Raw genomic sequence first — 15380 nt, forward strand, 5'->3', positions numbered from 1 at the left:
TGGCTAAGTATAAATAAGGGCCAATTGGGCCCATCGGCTAGGGGAATAATTAATAGTTGTTTTTAATTAATTAGTGGGCCATTGGGCCCATCGAGTTGAGTAAGTGGTATGTCGAGTCCAAATTGTCTTAGGACTCTATTTGTTTTCCACATAGGTTTATTATTCCTAGTCCAATTTTGAATTCCTAGTTGAACTAGGAGTGTCTAGTCCTATTAGGAAACTAGCTCCTAGTAGTAGTTTGATTGCTAGTCTGCCCTCTATAAATAGAGGTGCCTATGTACTCATAATTTCATATTTGAATAAAGAATAATTGCAGTCAATTGCTTAGAACAGTCGGGATAGCTGTGGGTGAGAAGCCCGGGCTGAGACAGCCACTCCTCCCCCACTTTTCCCTTTGTTTCTTCTTGTCTAAAGCTTTCTATTTTATCCTAAAGTTACTATTGCTGAAGTATATGACTGTTGTGATTCAGAAGTTCAGATTTGTCCAAGTTACCAACCAGAATTGATTCTCTCTCTTGAAGCCTGCGATTATTTCTCCTAGGTCAGAAAATCAAGAAATCTTGTAACTTCACAACCAGCCTTCAGAATCCTCTCAACTTTGGGGGTTTTTGTACCCTCCCTATGGACTATCTACACCCAAGAGAGCAGCTCAATCGGACTCCTACAGACCTGGCCGCACCTCTCTCTCTCCAGCTCTCTAGCAGGTCTTTCTCTCTCCTATCGGGTTGGCTTTTGGGCTGGTTTTGCTCCTGCGTTGGTACTTTATCCTTGGTGGTTTATTTGATGGTCTTATTTCTTTGTTTCCTACTCCTATTTGTATTGTTTGGGATTATAAACTGCTGGGGTAGTTTCTTGTAATCTACTCCTACATTAGGTGCGATACCAAGTTGAACTTGTGAGATGCTAGTCAAGTTTTACGCGGGAATCCTACCCCATATTCTTCTTCCTTTTCCTCCTTCCACTTTTCAAAGTCAGTTTTCTGATCTCTCCATCCTTGCGCACATAAGTTTTTCAGTTTTAGTTTTGTCTTGAATTGTTATTCTATTCACTAATGATAGATAGTTTCTTCTCCGTTTCAAATCAGGTTCTAGTGCTGGTCTAGTAAACAATTCCTTCCATCACACTCAAGTTTTGTAGGTAGTTTTCTGCTATGTCTGAATTCTGTTAAAATGCCACTTCATCTTTGCTTCTATTCTCTACTAGGTTACTAATTTCTGATGCACTTTCTGTTTCTGTTCACCTAAGTTCCTAATCTCATTCCCTTTTTTTATGTTGATATTAACTTGCTATTTTGGTTCCTTGTTATTTTCTATTGGTTGCTAAATTTGGTAATCTGGTCTCACTTTTGGTGACTTGCTATTTTTTAGACTACCCCGTATCTTCAGATCTGACCATTAGAACAAAATAAGATTTTACAGACTTGGTCTCCTTGACAAATAGAACATTTGGTCAGAATCTTATGCATATCTGAGTTTTTTAAATAGAGTTATCTTTTTTTTTTTTTTGGATGAATAGATATAGTTATCTTGTTTTCTCTCAATTCGGGTTGTCCCTATACCTGCGATCCTGTTGCAAGCTGATTTCCCAGTGGACTTCACTGGTTCAAGATAAGCATTGCATTAAGTACTCTCTTGGTTCATCTCTTATCATGGTAAAGCATTGCTAAAAACCATAAGTGCAATAAAATAATTGTTGTAATAATGGGTTTTAGGGCTGTTATAATCTAAACAGGTCCTACATCTTTAGAGGTTTGTTGGTCCTTGTAATAATCTAGAACATTTTCTCCATCATTATAAATAAAGAGGGCTAGTTAGACAAGTTATTATTCCTCAACATGGTATCAAAGCAGAGGGCCGACCCCATTAAGTTGGGATAAGGCTTTGTTGTTGTTGTTGTTGCTGTTGTTGTATGGTATCAGAGCAGAGCTCTGACCAAACTCTAGCCCTAACCCTAACCCTAACCCTAGCCTTCTCTTTGTTGACTCTCTTTCTCGACCTTGGAACCAACGCCTCTCTCTCTCTCTCTCTTGACCTTGGAATTAATGTTGTGATGGCACCATTACCTCACTGGGTATATAATGTGTGATTTGCTTGACTTTGGTAATATCCATTCTTCAGAATGGCCTTCCTAAACCTCTCAAACCAAGCCTTTGGTGACTGTTTGAGATCATATAATGCCTTCTTGAGGACACACACCTTACCATCAGTTGCTGAAAAATTGAAGCCAGAAGGGTTGCACATATACTTCCTCCTCTAAGTCACTATGGAGGAAGGCATTATTCACATCAGCTAATATAAGGGTCAATCTTTGTTTACTGCGACAGATAAAAGAACTCTTATTTAGTTATGTTTAGCCACAAGAACAAAGGTGTCATGATAATCAATTCCATACACCTGACTGTACCCTTTGGCCACCAATCTTGCTTTGTACCTCTCAATAGCACCATCTAATCAATACTTGATTGTATAGACCCCACCTGCATCCAATTAGAATTTTCCCACTAGGAAGATCTACCAGTTTCCAAGTACAACTCTTCTCAAGTGCCATCATTTCCTCAGACTTATTGTTTGAGTGCTGCTTTAACCAAAAAAAAAAAAAATGGAGAGATATTATGAATCTTTGTTCTCCATCTAGATGACCCAGGGATAACTTTCTATTGGAAACTAGGTGGATTGGGAATACTTTTAAGGGAGGTCTATGAAGCTGAATAATAGAGTGATTACAGTTGAATAAGGGGTCCTCCTTTCAATCCTATCCTTCTGTCCTGTCTGTATTTTCAGTATAGTTTCAGTAAGGTTCCTTTTGAAGTCAAATGATCTAAAGCAGCTTGCTCTTGCGTTTTATGAATCCTACGTGAGGAAGCTTACTACTATGCCAATGGTGACAGGCTCGATGAACTCTTCTTTCATCCCCTCTACTTACTTCAGGCGCTACTAAGCCCTTGAGACTTTATTGGCTGTATTGCCAAGCTGACGTTCTGTGCTACAGTTGCCCACATTTGGAAGGAGAGAAACTTTCAATTATTTTTCTACAAGACTAAGACATTGCCTTGCATCAGTAGAGATATCAAAGCAGAGGTAGAGGATAAGTGTAAAGTTGTAATTCCTAAGGGAAAGAAATCCCCGAGGATCCTCTACCTAGTTCAGAAATGGAACATGCCTCCAATCTGGATTGAGCAATGTGGTCTCCCGATGAGCTAATCCTTGTGGATGTTCATTGCTTTGTTGGTTGTGTTGGTTTGGTTTTGTAATGCCTTCCTAGCGTAGTGGTCTTTTGGAGCCTTCCGAGTGTAGGGGTTCCCTGATAGAATATCAGCAGGCTTGTTCAATTCCTGCTCATGCACAACCTACCTGAAAGGCTGAAAGAGATAGAACAAATGTCAAATCTTAGTAAGTAAAGGCAGTGTTCTCCAGAAACAACCTAACTACCATTCAAAGTTAATGGTAGCCACCTGGGCACCTGTATTCATAGATGATATCTGAACCTGAAGATGTAAATCCAACTGGATCCCCCAGTTTAGCCACATTCCGCTTTTTTCTCTCTCATGCTATGTAGTTACCTTGATAGAGATAGCCTGTAGTAGACACTTTATTTAAGGATGGTCTATTCCAACAAAAAATGTCTAGCTTTTCTGATTACATAGAGACAAATGTTATCACAAATTGAATGTAAGCAGTTCATGGACCTTTTGGTTTGATGGTTGATTGGTTTGATTCTATTTGATATCACATTTCCGGTGGTATTCACTATCATATCCTGGGATTAGCCTCATCTCTTCATCTCACTTGTATCTCCATATTGGACTTTCTATCCGTCCTAGGTTCTCTCCTTTCCATTAAGCACAATATGGTAACGTTTCGACTTCTGTACCATCAAATAAAGAAACTATATTGGCAAAATAAATATTCTCATATGTTATGCGCATACTTTTTACCTTCTATATCAGTTAGCAAGTATTCACCATTAAGGTTCCCTGTGCTGTTTTTCCTGCAGTTAGCAAGATTATCATCTGATGACATGAATGTCGTAAACAACATGAGATTGCTTGAGGGATTGACTGATTCAAAACAAAAGTCAACAGGCCATTTCTCTCTAAAGTTTGATATTCATAAGGTAAGCATAGTAGCAATATGATTGGTGCAGCTTCTTGCCTGCATAAAAGTCTGGATTGAGTGTCTTACAATGTTTGCATATTCTTGTTTAATTTACAGAAGAGCCATGCAGCTAGAAAAGAACGAACAGGTGAGGAGGAACAACAATGGGCACTATCACGCTTTTACCCCATGATGGAGGTATATTCGAGTTCGGGTTGATTATTCTTCATTGTTTTGCAATTGACATTTCACCATTTAAAATTGACAGTATTCTGTTAAATCTGAGCTTGACATTAAGACCGTGCTTGTACTAGCAATAGTTATATAATCTGTTGAAGTTTCTTGAGTCTTTTTTTCCCTTTCCACATCAGAGTCTCCACTTTAAGCTGTCTGTTGGCCATTGTTATAACTTGTCTGCTGTTCTATCAAGTACCACGATTGGGCGGTAATAAATCTTGCCTGTCATAGTTGTAGTGTTGGAACTTAGTAAGAAGTAGTAAAGAACTTAAGAAGGACAAAGAAATCAGTTACTGTTAAGGGGTTGCGAAAAGCACCCAAGATTGGGGAAGAAGGGTGAGAAGATACAAAGGGATTGTTCCTACGGGCTCACATGGGAACCTCTCACTAAATACAAACTTTAAGCCCTAAGAAAACAAAAGCACAATTATATAAATTCCCTGAAGCAAATGGTGAAACACCCTACATAATATAGCTAATTACAATATTACCTTTATCTAAGATCATGAAAATAACCTCCCAGAAAAACACTACTATAATATCATCCCTTATAAGAATACACTCAACCTCCAAGTTTTAAAAATTGAACACAGCCCAAAAGCAAACCCAGAAGAACTAATTCCCTTGCTGGCTGGTTCCCCATCACTTGGTGATGTAGTAGCAATCTTATGGTTAGACCATTATGAAAGCCCAGATCAAGGAGAACCAGGTCCATACCTGGATTTCACTCTATTAAAGTTTTTTTAGGGATTTATTTATTTGTGTGGGGATTTTTTTAAATCTGAATGTTTATTTTATGGGAGTTTAGATAACGTAAGTGGGAGTAGGAGATTTTTTTTTGGGATGAATAAATATACTAAAGGAGAAGAAGAAGAATATACAACAGGGAGGGGGGAGGAGGGGGGGACCAAAAGGGCAACGCCCAAACAAGGGCACTACAAGGGGAAGCAAAAGGGCAAAGCCCAAACAAAAAGGGAGTAGGAGATTGAGTCCAACTGAAGTCCATTTCTGTTTAGTTCTCTTAGTTTTGAGTCTATATATGCATGTAATCGATGGAAAGGTTATTAGAATTGAATGGAGTTCTGTTTGAGTTTTAATTTGTTGGTTGGGTGCCGTAAGAGTCGAAAGTCTGATTTGACTAGTGATTCCTTTCTCCTCTCTGATCATCTGAAGGACCTCTCCCATAATCCTATCTTGTTCTTCTGCTTATTCCTCCTTTCTTCTCATGTTCTTCTTGTCAGTTCGGTACTCTGCTTTGGCATTAGATCTGATTCAGCAAGAGGAACTTTACTCTCCTGTAACTTCTCCTTCAGTATCCCTATCAAACCCTCTCTTCTTAACCTTCCAATTTAAGCCTTTGAATCTGGTTATTACAATATTTCCATTGCCCTTATATTAATTAGACTTTTGTCAATTGGGTGGGTCCATAAGCAATATGAGTTGGGTTTTTAAACCCTGGATCCACATCAGCCAATGTATCAGGCATTATCAGCCCAAGGTGGTCGATACAACTCAATACAAAAGCCTCTGTATCAAGACCGATGGAGTTCGGGTGCATGCTCTGGTGTGAAAAGAAAAGGAAAAGAAAAAGATGGGGAATTGAGGGGGGCTGGGAAGCAGCATATCAGAGAGAGAGAGAGAGAGCACCATCACCACCATTGCTGGCGTAGGAGAAGAAGAAGAAGAAAAGATGATGATAATTGCCTCATTGGGATTAGGAATCTGTTAGAACTTGGTCGAGTTACGGAGGTGAGAGAGAGTGTGAGGGGACGGAGACATTGGCAGGGAGAAGGATGAGATAAAAGCTGTATAAGTAATACGATTTGGTATTATTTATGATGGTGTACAGAAAAAACTATACACACACACTGAATAACAATACAACGGAATCATATTAAAGAAGGATTTCACATGTTACACTTAAGCCTTTGGGGCTTGACTTACAATTATGTCCTTAATTGCTTATAAAGTTATAATTTATTTACATTTAAGCCGTTATTACAGATTTATAGATAGTAATTTATAGTTAAGCCATGAGGATCATATGAGTTACATTTTGGACCCTAGAGACATATGACTTGCATTAAGTTCCTAGAAACTTGAATATAATTTAGCCATTCTTGCACCCTTACCTAGCTTTGGACAAACTGCTTCTCATGCTTTAGTGATTAGATGTTGTTATTTATTGCTTATTTATAGTGTATTATGCTTCAAATACCAGGTTTACATGTATCTATGTGCATCTTAAAGGTACCCAGCATCTCTTAGTGTCTCTTTGATAGATCTCCCAGACTTATCTTAAAATCACTTTTCAAAGCTAACCCATCTCAAACAATGATTAATGAGGGTGATAGTAGATTCCAGAATCTGTGCTTTTTTAAGCATTCTAGAGACAATATAAGAAAAAGAATTCTAGGATCTCTTCGAATCCCAAAATCCCGAATATATGAAATGTGAGGTTGAAATTTTCTGGTCAATTATTTAGGTGGTGTTTAAGGGTAGGGTTGTTTTCTAGATGGCATTGGTTTTCTAGTTGATAGCTGTGTGTTTTTTGTCGCTTGTTCTACTTGGTTTTTAGGGGGGAGATGATAAGAAAGGGATCTTTTAGTGAGAGTTATCTTGTTTGGCAATCATGTTTTGATGATTTGGGCACTTTTGGTCCTTTTTTCAATTTTTGGGCTTCCTATTGATTGTATTTTCAAGTAAAAAACATCTCTGAGTCTACGCCATACCTATGCCCTCATACAGAGAATTTTTTAATGTGTTGTTTGCCTGTGTAAAATTTTAATAGAAGGGCCTAGTTAACAAATATTTCTTGAGATTCATTAATTCCTAGTTCTGTGGTATAGCTTCTTTGTGAATCATGGGAGATATGTGTGCTTATGCTTGAATCCTACTGGAAGATGTCAACACCATTAACATGTCACTAGATTGCATATCCTCTGATATACAGAATGCAGTGACCATTACTATAGTTGTCACTTGTCAAGTGTTTCCTAGGTACCACCTAGGTGACGAGCCAGACCTAAGGATAGGTCCATGAGATAGAGGACTTCGTAGCCACCCCAAATTAGCAAAGAAGAATTACAAGGATGTGGTTTCATATTTATTCATTTCTCTATGCTGGCAACTTTGTAATGAAGTTGAACTTTGAGCAACTTTCTTTACTCATTCTGAGCTGAAATTTTAGCAGGGAGAGAGGTGTATATTTTCTAACACAAGGAACCTACGAACCCTATGTCTGGTTGTTGTGTAACACATAACATATAGCATTTGTAAGAAATATTTTGAAAATGTGGCCTGGGCTATAAAATGTGGCACTTGGCTTGGCTCCTTGTCCTGGCCTACGTTGTGCCTAGGTGCCATGGTGGCTGCCGATCACCTTGGCACCATAACAACTACAAAAATCATTTTAGCCTTGATCAGGCAAAAGAGGAAGGCACTAAGAGGATTTATTGGAACATTTTACTTGCAGACTGTACTTGTTTGTTGGAAAGGGTTTTTTACTTTCATAATGCATCGCATGATGTCTGAGCTCGTGTCCTTCTGATAATAATCTAATAAAATAGATTTAATTAGGTATAAATTTTTTGTTGGTTATAAGAGCCCCTATATTATGAGATTGCAATACGATTTATACCCTTCAATTTACCACCAAAGTATTGGGCACACTGTAATTTGTTTCCAACCCCCCCCCCTCGGTGTCATTATTTCCATGTTCCAGGAGCTGATTGAAAAACTGAGCAAAGGTGAACTGCCAAAGAATGAATATCCATGTATGAATGACCCGAGTCCAACAGTACATGCAAGCACACAGGGTGGATCATCAGGACGGTCAAGCCAAGTTTCAGGTGCTCATTCAATGAGATCAAGGCGCACTGCCACATGGGCTCGGCCACGTAGTTCTGACGATGGCTATTCAAGGTATAAATTCATCCTCTTCACATTGTTCCAGTAGGCTATGCATGGAATGTGTATGCATCGTTTGAGACCAACTGCCATCGTCTGTACTCTGCCCAATATTTTCATGTGGTTATTAGGTATCGATGATTATCTGATCATGTTGATCATATCGTGAGAGTATCTCTTGATGTAGGGCTGTAAACGGTAGGGTCAGGTAATGGCCTTACCCTAACCTCCTAGACAGAATAGAACCTTTAACTGTATTTTTACCCCACAGGGGATGGGTAAGAAATGCCCTTACCGTACGGTAAACAAGTGAGGGAGTAAACCTATGGTTAGTAAATTACTGCCTATTTTCCTACTAAACAGTGTTAAGGTATTTACCAATATGTGCAAGATACTATACTATCCACTTCATAACCTATTAACAACCAATAGATGACCAAAGTATGCCATTGATCATATGTAGTATGCATATAATGAATGCATTTTTATTATTCGTTTTTCATTAGATATATACATAGGGGAAAAGAAGCCTGAAAGGCAGCATGGCCCCTGCACCCAGACACGGGCCAAAATGCCCACCCTGCCCCTCATGAAAGGCAGAAGTCCCACCCCTATTGATGCTTCCATGCCCTCTCCCATTGGTTTCCGCACTGGTGCAGAGGCCACGCTGCCTTTGAGGAAACCCTCTCCGATATACTCTCTTTTTTTTGTCTAACAAAGTAGTCCAGACCCTTGGCCCGACTAATCCCCCGGATGCCCCCATGCGATCAGGTCGGCACCAGTTCCTATGAGAACCATAGAAACTGTGGGGCTGGCCCCATGGGGGTAAGGGGAGTCGAACTCAGGACCCATTCCTATATGTATTAATATAAATTTAATTTATCTTTTTCTTTTATTATTATTTNCTGTGTGTTTTTTATCGCTTGTTCTACTTGGTTTTTAGGGGGGAGATGGTAAGAAAGGGATCTTTTAGTGAGAGTTATCTTGTTTGGCAATCATATTTTGATGATTTGGGCACTTTTGGTCCTTTTTTCAATTTTTGGGCTTCCTATTGCTTGTATTTTCAAGTAAAAAACATCTCTGAGTCTACGCCATACCTATGCCCTCGTACAGAGAATTTTTTAATGTGTTGTTTGCCTATGTAAAATTTTAATAGAAGGGCCTAGTTAACAAATATTTCTTGAGATTCATTAATTCCTGGTTTTGTGGTATAGCTTCTTTGTGAATCATGGGAGATATCTGTGCTTATGCTTGAATCCTACTGGAAAATGTCAACACCATTAACATGTCACTAGATTGCATATCCTTTGATATACAGAATGCAGTGATCATTACTATAGTTGGCAACATAGTTTTAAGGCGTTAGTAAGGCGACGCCTTAGTAACACCTTGGCGCTGATGCGGTCTAGAGATGGTAAGGCAGTGTTCCGCCTTATGTGAAGTGGCACCTTATGGGTTTTTTTTTTTTTTTTTAATTTTTTTTTAACATATTTTAAAATTACTTGATGAAGATTCCAAATATAGATTTTTTATTAGTAGGTGTATGGTTTTGTTAACACTTGAAATGTGTGGGATCAACTTTTCTCCACCAAAAATAACCAAGACAAACAAAACAAAAACATGATTCACAAACAGGGTTTGGATTTTGTCAAGGGTTTTAAGAAAGGGCTTTGAGAAGGAATCAAGGAACAAGGAAGAACCACTGATCCAGGTGACCATTTTGCTCCGGCAGCGGTGAGCTTGCTCCGGCAATGGTGAGCTTCATTCTTCTTTGACAGGAATAGAAATATAGTGGATGACCTTAGGGCTTAGGCACTCATTTTGGCATCATAGAGGTAAGTATAATAAATATTTATATTTTTTATGTCTTCTTTTCTTTATATTTATAATTTTGTTTCATAATTATGTATTTATATTATATGTTAATATGATTGATGATTGGTGATTGAATATTGAATATTGATGATTGATGATTGATGAAGATGAACTTAGTTTATTCACTTTATTGATTTGTTTTCTTGATGAATATCTTACATTGGTATGAATATGAACCTTTAATATTTATTTAACATATGAGTAATAGAATTCAATTAGGATTTGAGCCAAATAGATTGGTTTTATAAAAAAATTACACAGGAACACTTTAGTCGATAAGGCGACGCTTTATGCCCGCCTTATCGCTAAGGGGCTCCGAAAGACCCTCAAACACCTCCGTCGCCTTACCGCCTTAAAAACTGTGGTTGTCAAGTGTTTCCTAGGTACCACCTAGGTGACGAGCCAAACCTAAGGATAGGTCCATGAGATAGAGGACTTCGTAGCCACCCCAAATTAGCAAAGAAGAATTACAAGGATGTGGTTTCGTATTTATTCATTTCTCTATGCTGGCAACTTTGTAATGAAGTTGAACTTTGAGCAACTTTCTTTACTCATTCTGAGCTGAAATTTTAGCAGGGAGATAGATGTCTGGTTGTTGTGTAACACATAACATATAGCATTTGTAAGAAATATTTTGAAAATGTGGCCTGGGCTATAAAATGTGGCACTTGGCTTGGCTCCTTGTCCTGGCCTACGTTGTGCCTAGGTGCCATGGTGGCTGCCGATCACCTTGGCACCATAACAACTACAAAAATCATTTTAGCCTTGATCAGGCAAAAGAGGAAGGCACTAAGAGGATTTATTGGAACATTTTACTTGCAGACTGTACTTGTTTGTTGGAAAGGGTTTTTTACTTTCATAATGCATTGCATGATGTCTGAGCTCGTGTCCTTCTGATACTAATCTAATAAAATAGATTTAATTAGGTATAAATTTTTTGTTGGTTATAAGAGCCCCTATATTATGAGATTGCAATACGATTTATACCCTTCAATTTACCACCAAAGTATTGGGCACGCTGTAATTTGTTTCCAACCCCCCCCCCTCGGTGTCATTATTTCCATGTTCCAGGAGCTGATTGAAAAACTGAGCAAAGGTGAACTGCCAAAGAATGAATATCCATGTATGAATGACCCGAGTCCAACAGTACATGCAAGCACACAGGGTGGATCATCAGGACGGTCAAGCCAAGTTTCAGGTGCTCATTCAATGAGATCAAGGCGCACTGCCACATGGGCTCGGCCACATAGTTCTGACGATGGCTATTCAAGGTATAAATTCATCCTCTTCACATTGTTCCAGTCGGCTATGCATGGAATGTGTATGCATCGTTTGAGACCAATTAACTGCCATCTTCTGTACTCTGCCCAATATTTTCATGTGGTTATTAGGTATCGATGATTATCTGATCATGTTGATCATATCATGAAAGTATCTCTTGATGTAGGGCTGTAAACGGTAGGGTCAGGTAATGGCCTTACCCTAACCTCCTAGACAGAATGGAACCTTTAACTGTATTTTTACCCCACAGGGGATGGGTAAGAAATGCCCTTACTGTACGGTAAACAAGTGAGGGAGTAAGCCTATGGTTAGTAAATTACTGCCTATTTTCCTACTAAACAGTATTAAGGTATTTACCAATATGTGCAAGATACTATACTATCCACTTCATAACCTATTAACAACCAATAGATGACCAAAGTATACCATTGATCATATGTAGTATGCATATAATGAATGCATTTTTATTATTCGTTTTCCATTAGATATATACATAGGGGAAAAGAAGCCTGAAAGGCAGCATGGCCCCTGCACCCAGACACGGGCCAAAATGCCCACCCTGCCCCTCATGAAAGGCAGAAGTCCCACCCCTATTGATTCTTCCGTGCCCTCTCCCATTGGTTTCCACACTGGTGCAGAGGCCACGCTGCCTTTGAGGAAACCCTCTCCGATATACTCTCTTTTTTTTGTCTAACAAAGTAGTCCAGACCCTTGGCCCGACTAATCCCCCAGATGCCCCCATGCGATCAGGTCGGCACCAGTTCCTATGAGAACCATAGAAACTATGGGGCTGGCCCCATGGGGGTAAGGGGAGTTGAACTCAGGACCCATGCCTATATGTATTAATATAAATTTAATTTATCTTTTTCTTTTATTATTATTTAGATGGGTAAATTGACCAGGGATAAAGCCTTTATCCATACCTTGCCCATTTAGTTAAATGAGTAAGATCTATACTCATTTACCCTCCAAATGAGGGTTGGATAAATGGGTAAGACAGGTAAAATTCACAGTTCTACTTGGATGTGTTTGGCCAAAGGGGATGGATCCATCCATGCGTGTGTCTGGGGTGATTGAGCCCATTTAGTTCAATGGGATAAGATCTGTACCCTTACCCTCCAAATGAGGGTTTCGTAATTGGGTAAGACAAGTAAAATTCCCAGTTCTACTTGGATGTGCTGTGCCGACCATCCATGCATGTGTCAGGGGCGATTGAGCCTGTGGTAAGCTTAGACTATCCATGCATGTGTCAGGGATTCGGGTGATTCCAAGGCTACCAAATGCATAGCATTGGTTTTCCTCTTCGTTTATTACCACGAAGTAACATCATTCATGTATTCTGATGAAGAAAAATGCTGTGTTGTCTTATATAGCGACTCAGTACTGAGGCATGCATCTAGTGATTTCAAGAAGTTGGGCCAGCGCATCTTTGTTTTTATCATTGGTGGAGCCACTCGATCGGAGGTAAGAAAATATCTAGGATTTTATGCATTGTTTAACCAATTCTCTAATGTCTTTCTGTATTCTTCTGGTGTACAAAGTGTACAACTGGTTCTTACTAAATTCCTTTTGTTGTCAGCTGCGTGTTTGTCACAAGCTGACAGGAAAGCTTGGGAGGGAAATCGTCCTGGGTTCTTCTAGTCTTGATGATCCTCCAGCATTTATCACGGTAATGAAACCCTAAACGCTTCTTTTGCTTGATTCTAGAGAAGGCTTTTTGCCTTTTAGAATTTTTTTTCCCTGCCAGACAATTGGCCATCAGACTTTTGTTCTTTGCACTTTGCCTTTTGCCTTATGTGATAAAAGAGGCCCACTCTCTTCCCTCCCTCATATTTTTATATAATATATTTGGTTTAGGTTGCATGTCTGAATCTCATTCCATGCTAACAAAGATCCTTCACCCAAGGCTTCAAACGGATGAGACCTGTTCAGATCCATGTGAATGCAAGTCCCCGTCTCAGCTCCCATTAGTTTGACTGTGATCCATATCTGCTAAAAAAGTTGAAATAGATCTGAATACATATTGAATCTAGGTCATTTCTAGGTACTAGTGTGTTCCAACTGTTTCTCTCATATAAGATATAACGCAGATCTGAATCCAGATGTCTGAATGAAGAAGCATTACCAACCTGAAATTCAAATAGATCCGATCCCATCTGATCCTGGGATCTGGACCCAGGCAATATGTACAGGATTTGTAGCCTGATATTATATCTGACCTGCTCAATTTTATGCCCCGCTCAACCTGCTCTTGTCAACACCATGATTCTTTGTCATTTCATCTGCTTAACCAATGGACCTCTTACAATGTAATTAGAGTAAAAGGTCAGGCCTAACAAGAGAATGCTTTGGATTTGACTTGCAGAAACTGAAGATGCTGACAGCACAGGAACTTTCAATTGACGATCTTCGGATTTAAAAGAGTGAATGCCTTGAGATGCTTGTGCTTCTCAATGGAAGCAGGCTGGCTTTCACAATTGTAAGCATAGGAAGATATTCCTTACACCTTTATTTTTTCCTGCTATTTTTACTCCCTTTGACCTTCAACGTGGAATTCTTACTAAGCTGGTCAAGAGCTTTGTTGGAAACATTTGGTAGTAGAAAATTGGAGTTCAAGTCCTGCTTCTCTAGTACCCTTCTGAACAAATCTGAACAAATCCTTTCCACAGCCATGTATTCTGGTAATGTAATTGATAGCTGAAATCCCTCACAATTCATTTAGTACATAATCTCAGGATATGTCAAAATCTAACTGAACCGAGAAACTTCAGATGTGTGAGGCTCAGTTTTATCTACATTTTTCCATTCATCTTTGGTCGAGTTAAGACCGATAAATATGAATGAAAGAATGCTGGGGCGGAGAGGTGGACTTGAACCATATGCCTTTTGTGTCACCGGTGACGACATCGGTAATTTAGCAACCCTTAAGACATCATAGGGATGCCTAGGGAACAAGGTGCCTGCCTAGGTGCCCTAGTCGTGCATAGTGGTAAGAATGAAGATGATTTATGTAAGGGTGCATCTTGTTGTAACATATTGATTGTCCCTTATCTATTCCCAAAAGTTCTTGAAGTTGGGTGAGAAGGTTTCAAACTAATTTGAAAGTGACTTCCATAGTGTCAATTTCTAGATCCATTGTTGTCTTGCACTTTTCCCTAGTAATGTGTTTATAGGATTTTACAATAATTGAAAGTCAAATGTGTGATACTATAAGAGGCCAAAAAAAAATAATAATAATAATAATCATATTAATGAGGTTACAACTTTTTCACCAACTTTGGTTACAATAAGAGTTTCTCTCTATATAATTATATTTATTACAATATAAAATTCATATCAATGTAATATGATAGAATTATATTAGTAATGGCGTTATATGAGAAATCGATATATAAGATGAACAAGACATAGGATATGATATAAACATATTCATCAAACAAAAAGCAATAATCATAAATCAGCAGAAACTTGTTAGTGTTTGTTCTTTTAAACCCGATGTACTATAAGGTGTATTGTCACAAGGCCACATGCTTAGCTGTCCAAAGCCTCGAAAGTGGTCTGCTTGCATCCAAAAAGGTTTGCTGCCTTGGACCCGAGATAAGAAGGGCCACCATGCCTAGGTAATACCTTGACGATGATGCATACTTTGATAGCCCCATATTGTTTTTAAGATTCTCTCTCTCCATGTGTGGCCCCTTATGCCACACATATAGGGGCATGCAATGACCATCTTGCCCCTGTTTGGGGTGCGTGCCCAATGTGTCGGCGTAGAGGCCTTTCACAAACAGTAAACACTTGCCCATATATATATAGAAAAAAAAAAAAAAAAAGTTTAACCTATGCACTAGGCTTCCGTATGTGCAAGGTCCAGGGAGAGAACTTTACAGCCTTACAGCAAGAATGTCAAGAGATTGAAAGTTTAACCTATGCACTAGGCTCCCGTATGTACGAGGTCCAGCGAGAGAACTTTATAACCTTACACCG

The 15380-nt window shown here is 39.0% G+C and overlaps 1 protein-coding gene across 1 annotated transcript in view; it reads left to right on the forward strand.

Moving 5' to 3' along the window:
• Positions 1-14143, forward strand: part of LOC122074151 (SNARE-interacting protein KEULE-like) — a 32757-nt gene extending 18614 nt beyond the window's left edge. The window contains exons 10-15 of the mRNA XM_042639015.1: positions 3994-4113; positions 4212-4292; positions 8056-8255; positions 12770-12860; positions 12976-13065; positions 13762-14143. Coding sequence (XP_042494949.1) covers positions 3994-4113; positions 4212-4292; positions 8056-8255; positions 12770-12860; positions 12976-13065; positions 13762-13815 — 636 coding nt within the window. The 3' untranslated portion in view covers positions 13816-14143. The remainder of the gene's footprint in view (positions 1-3993; positions 4114-4211; positions 4293-8055; positions 8256-12769; positions 12861-12975; positions 13066-13761) is intronic.
• Positions 14144-15380: the final 1237 nt, after the last annotated feature.

This window comes from Macadamia integrifolia, chromosome 3, assembly GCF_013358625.1.
Source record: "Macadamia integrifolia cultivar HAES 741 chromosome 3, SCU_Mint_v3, whole genome shotgun sequence".
Lineage (NCBI taxonomy): Eukaryota > Viridiplantae > Streptophyta > Magnoliopsida > Proteales > Proteaceae > Macadamia > Macadamia integrifolia.